At 35.6% G+C, this 7,661-nt stretch overlaps 3 protein-coding genes and 1 non-coding gene across 5 annotated transcripts; all 4 read right to left on the minus strand.

Moving 5' to 3' along the window:
- Window positions 1–762: 762 nt before the first annotated feature.
- Window positions 763–2,526, minus strand: LOC109856788 (diphthamide biosynthesis protein 1). Of its 2 annotated transcripts, none has more exons than XM_020432446.1 (4): window positions 2,044–2,526; window positions 1,666–1,973; window positions 1,211–1,594; window positions 763–1,009 (listed from the first exon to the last, which is right to left on the minus strand). In XM_020432446.1, the coding sequence occupies exons 1-4, from the start codon at window positions 2,357–2,359 to the stop codon at window positions 782–784; spliced, it is 1,236 nt and encodes a 411-aa protein (XP_020288035.1). In that variant the 5' UTR covers window positions 2,360–2,526; the 3' UTR covers window positions 763–781. The 2 variants fall into 2 exon arrangements, with proteins under 2 accessions (XP_020288035.1, XP_020288036.1); XM_020432447.1 differs by having other exon boundaries at window positions 899–1,009; window positions 1,197–1,594; window positions 2,044–2,525.
- Window positions 2,527–2,737: 211 nt separating this feature from the next.
- Trnaq-uug lies at window positions 2,738–2,809 on the minus strand. Its single transcript has one exon. It is a non-coding gene; the product is annotated as a tRNA-Gln (tRNA).
- A 468-nt stretch (window positions 2,810–3,277) lies between these two features.
- On the minus strand, window positions 3,278–6,024 carry LOC109856773 (peptidyl-prolyl cis-trans isomerase-like 2). The gene is made up of 9 exons (XM_020432417.1): window positions 5,783–6,024; window positions 5,291–5,660; window positions 4,980–5,145; window positions 4,749–4,900; window positions 4,539–4,662; window positions 4,298–4,446; window positions 4,059–4,210; window positions 3,627–3,959; window positions 3,278–3,431 (listed from the first exon to the last, which is right to left on the minus strand). The coding sequence occupies exons 1-9, from the start codon at window positions 5,812–5,814 to the stop codon at window positions 3,347–3,349; spliced, it is 1,563 nt and encodes a 520-aa protein (XP_020288006.1). The 5' UTR covers window positions 5,815–6,024; the 3' UTR covers window positions 3,278–3,346.
- A 643-nt stretch (window positions 6,025–6,667) lies between these two features.
- LOC109856774 (POTE ankyrin domain family member B2-like) lies at window positions 6,668–7,655 on the minus strand. The gene is made up of 2 exons (XM_020432418.1): window positions 7,525–7,655; window positions 6,668–7,417 (listed from the first exon to the last, which is right to left on the minus strand). The coding sequence occupies exons 1-2, from the start codon at window positions 7,583–7,585 to the stop codon at window positions 6,714–6,716; spliced, it is 765 nt and encodes a 254-aa protein (XP_020288007.1). The 5' UTR covers window positions 7,586–7,655; the 3' UTR covers window positions 6,668–6,713.
- Between the last annotated feature and the right edge of the window lie 6 nt (window positions 7,656–7,661).

The following is a 7,661-nucleotide window of genomic DNA, read 5'->3' on the forward strand; positions in this document are numbered from 1 at the left end:
TTTTGCAATTGTTAAAAAAATTACAGACGAATTTATTTCAGTTCACGTCCGTCGTTCTTTTTTTTTTTTTCTTTTTCCTAATCGGAAGAAACAGGGTGGAAAAGAAACGAGATGTAAGTATCGCGTCCCCGATACACCCTATAGATGGACAATATTCTTTAGCATCCTATATCTATATATATAAGCGGGCTACAGGTGGGCGTATGACGTAATTCGCCCACGCGGACCCTCCTCTCTCTCTCTCTCTCTCTCTTTATCTGCCCATTATCGTTCTGCCACCGACAACTCGGAGATGACGGAGATTTAATATGAACAACACTCGAATACACCTGCTCCGACTACGTGTTTAGGGTTTAGTGAAATAAATAAATAAATAAATAAATAAAAGAAAAACAGGTTGTATTATAAATGTGCAAATATAATTGACGTGCGATGTGTTTCCGTGAGAGAGAATTTTGATTATTCTTTTCACGAGATAAAATGCAAATCCGATCATTAAAATTACCACGTCGCCGTCGATCATCTCGCGATCGCGTTTGTAATGGACATCTTTTTTAAATTCCGTCTGCGAAGAAGAAAAAACTCCATGGGGGCTTTTTTCGAAACTCGATAAGGAAATTTCGAAATAAAAAAAAAAAAAAAAATCTCAATTTGCACGTCGTAATCATCAATAAATAAATCTCTGCAAATTTTGCAAACAAAAAAAAAGGTCTAGTCGTAAATCAACGGAGAATTATTAATTGCAACGCTGTGAGTTCAAGATGTTTTAAAAAAATTCGTTTTATTTATTCCCTTTACATTTACCGCAGCAAGCGTCGGTTTTTTCCAATTCGGACTCTTTGTGATTTACGGTCCATGGACCGAGACTGATCGTAGAGTAGAAGTCCATGGGATACGAGCGATTCTTGTCGAAATCCGCCATCCTGAGTGCGACCGCGCCTTCGTAGGGCGTAAGAAATGGCTTCTCGAACGCGACGCCCCAGTCGATGCTCAGTCGTGGACACGCGATCTTGAATAAAAAAATAAAAAAAAAAAAAACATCACACATGGAAAATATTATTTATGCAAGTCGGCGAAAACATTTGTTCTTTTTTTTTTTTATCTACAACTTCTTCGAATATTTTTTATTATTACAAACATTACAAATAAAAAAAAACCATTATTATAACAAATAAAAAAAAACAACTTTGTCTTACGAGTGATATCGTACTTGTATGAAAGCATCGACGCCTTTGAACAGCTTGATCTTGTTCGGGAATATTTCCGACAATAATATCACAACGTTCTCCTTTCCCAGAGCCTTGATTCTATTTTGCAGAGTCTTGAGTACGTTTGGACTACCCTGCCTGCCAAGAGTCCCAAGTATCAGACCATACTTGTCAGTCTCCTTGGCTCGTAATATCGCTTCCTGTCTGATCTCCAACATCTTCGCGTGATCGTAAAACTCCTCCGTCAGTTTTTTCGCATACGGATCGTACTTGAACGCTCTCAACTTGGGATTGGCAATCATAACAGCTTCCAAGTGAAATCTACCGTCCCCTATGTAAACCACTGCCTCGGCGCAATGAATTTGCGGCGCTGTGCATCCTAAAATCTTCCGGAAAAAAAATTTATATACATGTCATTAGGAATGCGAGAAGAAGAGATAAAAAAAAGAGTAAGTACTTCTCCGGGGCTAAGTGGCCTGCTCTGTGGAACTGAAATTTCGTAACCCTTTCGTCTTAACTCCGTTGCCACCGCTTGGACTGTTGTGGTAAATTGTATTGTACTGACTAGCGCTATCCTGATGGTGACAGGCAGAGTGACTTGCAGACAGTCCACACAATGTGCAATGTCAATTTTTATGTTAACAAACACGTAAAGTACTTTGATACTGGCGGTCTGATCCACGGGTATGAGGCAAGAGTGTCCGTAGTGAATCAGAAAGTCCGCGTCCAACGCCCGTGTCGTGTAATCGTCCACGCAACAGGCTCCTGCAAACAAAAAGTTCAACGTTAAGGTTCAGAAGCAATCTGATCGTTCGGCACTATGTTTTGTTCTCACCATAAGTAACATCAGCCATAATAACAGTCTCTGCTTCGGTAAATTCCTCGATTATGTCAGCTATGGTCGTGGCGTACATCAAAAGACCTTCCGGCATCTGAAGAACCACTCGCTTCGCCTTGGCCTCTCTGATTCTCCATATCGTTTTGTGTATCTCAAAATTGTAATTCGACGGTAAAGCCTCTACGGCAGAATTCAACGAGGGATCGTTTAAGAGTTCGTCCGGTATCTTGGTGACCTTCAACGGCGCTTTGAAAACTTTGCGAACGGGTTTCGCTTTGATGACCACGACGGAATCGCATTGTTCGGAATCCATATTTTCAACGAAATATCGCAATTCTCTACTTTTAAGAATTCTCTAAAAAAATATTGCGCCTAAAATGTACAGAAATGTCACGTTACGCTCATGTTAAACACTGTCATCACACAAACTGCGATTCTAACCACTACTTTGAACTTTTTAGGGTTGGGTTAGAGCGGTTGGATCATGAACTGTGAAAATATATGAGACTATTTTCTGACAGAATTATATAAATATTAAAAAAACGATGTTATACACACGCGTATATATTATTTCAATAAATAAATATTTTACACATTTTTTACATCGATGTTAATGTTTGTGCGAACCATTTTCAAATTGCACACTAAAAGTACAAAAAAAAAAATAAAAAAAAAATAAACAATTGCCGCCAGGTCCCACCGAGATTTGAACTCGGATCGCTGGATTCAAAGTCCAGAGTGCTAACCATTACACCATGGGACCTTCGACAATGATGGCTCTCCACATTAGATATTTTAGTTGCATAAGTAAACATTATATGAATGTTATATAAATGCGAATGTGATAACATATAAAGTAAAAAAAAAAAAAAAAATGACACCAATGCGGTTCGAATCCGAAAACCATTTTCGGATATTAATGGCAACACGCCGCGGGAGCGGATTTGATATCAAGTATATAAAATATTTTTTTTTTTTCAAGAAATTCCTGATACGCATTCGTGTAAGTTAGCAATATTGCAATATTATAATGTTTGATATTTTTCTACATAACACTATATATATATATATATACATATATGTACAGAAACAGGGAATAATTTTTATATTTTCTTATTATCATCCAATGAAAGAGCAATGAAAAAATAAGTTAATTTTGCTAAAACATCCGTTTAATATCAATACTTAGTATTTTGTTATTAAATTTTACTCCCCTCTAAATATATAATATAAAGCTTATATTTCTTATCTCTATTATATACATAAGTGATATATATACATATTTAATGATATAAATTCATTAAAATGTGAAAGAGGAGAAATCTCCATAGGATTGAGATGGGATCTTCTTCTTCTTCTTCGCGGGCTCCGCATTCGTGTCCAAACTGAAAATCAATTCAATACATGAGCTTTAATGCCTTTGCACACATGAAGTTATACTTTTTTATTGCGTTAATGATATATTATTGGTATAAACTTCGTAAAAAAGACATAAAAGCCTATGTTTTTACAGTATACACAACAAAAAACGACATTAACAAATTACAATTCGATAAAAAGAAAAAACAATCGAAATTTACTTCTCCTCGTTCAATTTCACGTATTTTCCTATGCCAGATCGATAAACTTTCTGGATGTCGCTTCTGTTTGCTTTGTCCGTAACTTTGTTCTGATTTGCTTCTTGAGCCAATCGTTCCGCCTCGACGGTTCGTTCCGCAATCAGTTGCTCGTCTGCTTCTTGAAAAGGATCAACAAAAACCTGAGCTCTTTGAACAATTATGTCTTCTATCGGCCGATCTTTGTTATCTACTTCAACTTTTTCAATTGCGTTCAGCGTGTCCAGACCTCCGACTATTTTTCCGAAAACCGTATGTTTGCGATCGAGATGTCTACACGACCGAAACGTGACGAAACTACGGAGCAACAATAAGAAAACATTAATGTAAAAAAAAAAAATTTGAAATTATCAGCGTGATCGTTGTTGTTCACTCTCTCTCTCTCTCGATTCTTACAATTGAGATCCGTTAGTGTTGGGACCCGAGTTTGCCATTGACAAAATGCCTCTGCCTTGATGAATCAAATTCGGTTTGAATTCGTCCTCAAACGGTTTATCCCAAATAGATTTGCCGCCATTGCCCGTGTTGGTCGGATCACCACCTTGTATCTGCAAGAAACAATGAAACATCTCGATTATATTTGCGCAAAACTAAAGAAGTGTGTGTTAATGCGCTAAAAAAATTTTTAACCTCACCATAAAATTTCTTATCGATCTGTGAAACTTCGTGCCGTCGTAATAACCGCTCTGGCAGTGTTTCATGAAGTTCTCGCAAGTCTTCGGAACCAGATCGCAATGGAGTTCAAGATTTAAAGATCCAAAATTTGTGAGGAATCGAACATATCCTAAGCAAAAAGCAGAATAAATCAATAAATTTTTTTCCAAATCGGATTTGGGGATCAAAAAAAGAACATTTGTAACAAAAAATACACATTACCTTTTTTCTTAACTCGTTCGTAACGCACCAAGTCTTCTGGGATCACAGCCGCCTGATGAGTGGTCTCTGTTGGCATCACCGTCGAAGTAAATCCAGCAGCGACAGCGCCGGTCGAGTAGTGCGCCTGTAAATAAAAAAAAACACACCCAATAGAACTTTTTATCCTAAAAAAGCAAATCCTTCTGGTTTTTTAAACTATATTATACGGACAGCGTTAAATTTGTCAGCCCTCTTAGACGCTTCGCCCTTTTCACCGTTTTCCGTTGGTTTGTAATCTCTGTCCAACTCCGCCAAAATCTCTTTAGTCTCTGCCGAGACGGTTTTCAATCTTGCATTCGGATTATTGCGCTCTCTTATAGTTTCTGTAAAATTAGGAAAAAAAAACAAAAAAATATCAAATTCTGAAATCAACTGTTTTCTGAGCACAAACAGAAGGCTCACCTTCATCCTCCACTCTTATGTTATTTTTAATATGATGAAAGGTGGACAGATTGAATTTCATCGCATTGTTTGGATCATGAATTGTAATGATATCCTTGCGTGTAAAAGGTTCATCATTTATCAGATCCTTCCAATTTCCTGCTTTTATATTTAACTGCTCAACAGCCTTGAAAACAATTTTTTTATTGTGTACTTTTTTTGTTTAAGTATAATATAATTATATAAAAGAGAGAGAGAGAGAGAGAGAGTTTGTATTATATTTATAAGAACATATACACGCGCAATAAGAAATCATTTAATAATATATTTACCTCATAAGAGAATACATTTCCCGTGGTTCTAATAGCAACAATGTGGGAATATTTTGTGAACAATTTGAACAGAACAGGACATCTGTATTCATTGTCCGCATTTTTATCAAAATTAAGTTTGATTAAACTCTTTGAATCCAATGGTTTTCCCGTTACGGGATTATGCTTGTATTGCTTTATATACGCCAGAACAGCTTCCAGCTCGAACACGTTGCCATGCTGGTCGCAATAAGGATGTTCGAAGGGTTGCAAACTCAAACAACAATGATCAAACGGCAAACGCCTGAATGTTTTTTCTTCGCTTGTTTCCAATGTAGTTCCCGACTTTCTCCCACCGTACAACGTCGACCACTCCGTATAAGTCAAGTACCTGAACAAATGAATTTAAAATTCGTTGAATATAAAACAAACCTCACATGTTTTGTTGATTTATCCTTTCCTTCTGTTTACTCTATCGAGTGATACGTGATGTGTCATATATACAATATTTACATTTTATCTTTCTGATGTTGACGTTTCCCCATTTTGAATTAAGTTTATAAAATACACCTTGTAATTTATTACTTTTATTAATTTAATTGTTGAAATACTGTAAACTATATTTTTTCATAAAAACGCATCAAATCAAAGAAGTCTGAAAGCGATCACTGGCGAACATTCTCGATTGAAGTTTTTCACGATGTTTTCACGATTATACTCTAACCTCCAGGCTGTGTCCGTTACAGGGACGAAAGATCGAGACCGCAGAAACGAGAATGGGTGCGTTCAGACAACTCAACAGTTGCACAACGGTTGAGAGATAATCAGTTCTGATTGGATCATACTTTTGGAACCGAAGCAGATTTTGAAGAATAGTCCTATCATAAGTGATGATCTCTCAACCGTTGAGTTGTCTGAACTTAACCAATCACTTCTGATTGGATCATACTTTTGAAACCGAAGCAGATTTTAAAGAATAGTCCTATCATAAGCGACGATCTCTCAACCGTTGAGTTGTCTGAACGCACCCAATATCGAAGCCAATCGAAGCGGTGGGGGCACGCACAAAAGCGAGAATCGCCGTCACGGACGACGCTTTCCAATCTAATTTTATTTTTCAAATTAATAAAAGCAATTACACGTGTTACACTCTGTTCAATAAAAGAGTATCATCGAATTAATGAATATAAATTTTGCGTTATACAAATGTTATATAAAATCTGACACAAAGTTTGAAAAAAGAGAAGATATAAAACAGTCTAGTTTTCCTTGGATCCACCATAAAAAAAAAACACGTCCAAGAGAATGTAAACATAAAAAACAACTTTCAAAAAAGTAGGATAAAATAAAATCTTAAAAACAAAATAATTTCAAAATAAGATAGTAATCTGTATTTAAAATACGGCAATATAATCTTTAAGATTTTATAGCTGTTAATTCATGTTTAAAATAATTTGTTCTTCCTTTTCCTTACACACATAGCACTTTGGATGTATTTGAAATATAATTTATCATCATTAACATCAGTATTAAGATTACTGACACTAACAGACTTACAAGTATCTATTAAAATTCTTATGTCATTATCACTTAGGTAACTAAATATTTGTTCAATACACCCAAGTGGTAGCTCAGGAAAGTTACAGAAAAAATAGAAAATTTTAGTGCCTTGTTCAAGCAACTCTTTCTTTTTCATACCTTTTCTGAACTGATTTTTTATCATGCTAGAGTATATTGGAAATTTTGTTTTATACTCGTCTGATCTTAAAACCTGCACTACATTTTCATTTCTCATGTATATTGCTACTCGATTTGTATCTTTTATCAAGATATCGTAAAATGATATGTTAGTATTACTAATTTTCTCATTCTTCATGATTGCTACTTCTTTTTCACATTCATCCTGTAAATCCCTTATTTCAAAATTGCTGCTCATTGATAATAATTGTTCACTTACGGATAAATTTGCAGCTTTTATCTTAACTATATGTTGTTTAAGAAAATCAGCAATTTCTTCACAAACGATGCAACTAGAAAAGTCATTATAATCCATATATGATATAGCATTAATGTTAGCACCTCTGTCTAACAACATTGCAACAACTTCTACATTTTCTAGTTCAGCAGCAAGACACAGTGGTGTAACACCTGGTGCAAAAGAAGAGATATATGTCGAATTAACATAAAACTCCATGTTTTAAAAGATGTTTATGAATCTGTAAATATCTTTTCTCAGCTACAATTTAAAGTTATACCTGACTTATCACTGGCATTAACGTTAGCTCCATGATTTAAAAGTAATTCAGCAATTTCCATTTTCTCATATTCAATCGCATAGTGAAGCGGAGTTGTGCCACACACACACACACACACACACACACACACACACACA

The sequence above is a fragment of the Pseudomyrmex gracilis genome, unplaced genomic scaffold, assembly GCF_002006095.1.
Source record: "Pseudomyrmex gracilis isolate BER0280 unplaced genomic scaffold, ASM200609v1 scaffold_135, whole genome shotgun sequence".
Classification (NCBI taxonomy): Eukaryota; Metazoa; Arthropoda; class Insecta; order Hymenoptera; family Formicidae; genus Pseudomyrmex; species Pseudomyrmex gracilis.

Excerpts from the sequence above, each read along its gene's own strand:
- LOC109856774 (XM_020432418.1), bottom strand. The coding sequence starts at position 7,585 with ATGGAAATTGCTGAATTACTTTTAAATCATGGAGCTAACGTTAATGCC. Across the intron at positions 7,418-7,524 it reads TAATGCCAGTGATAAGTCAG|GTGTTACACCACTGTGTCTT; the intron begins GTATAACTTTAA and ends CTTTTGCACCAG.
- LOC109856773 (XM_020432417.1), bottom strand. The coding sequence starts at position 5,814 with ATGGGGAAACGTCAACATCAGAAAGATAAAAT. Across the intron at positions 3,960-4,058 it reads AACACTAACGGATCTCAATT|TTTCGTCACGTTTCGGTCGT; the intron begins GTAAGAATCGAG and ends GTTGCTCCGTAG. Across the intron at positions 3,432-3,626 it reads GTGAAATTGAACGAGGAGAA|TTTGGACACGAATGCGGAGC; the intron begins GTAAATTTCGAT and ends ATTGATTTTCAG.
- LOC109856788 (XM_020432446.1), bottom strand. The coding sequence starts at position 2,359 with ATGGATTCCGAACAATGCGATTCCGTCGTGGTCATCAAAGCGAAACCC. Across the intron at positions 1,974-2,043 it reads TATGGCTGATGTTACTTATG|GAGCCTGTTGCGTGGACGAT; the intron begins GTGAGAACAAAA and ends TTTTGTTTGCAG. Across the intron at positions 1,010-1,210 it reads GCGTCGATGCTTTCATACAA|ATCGCGTGTCCACGACTGAG; the intron begins GTACGATATCAC and ends TTTTTATTCAAG.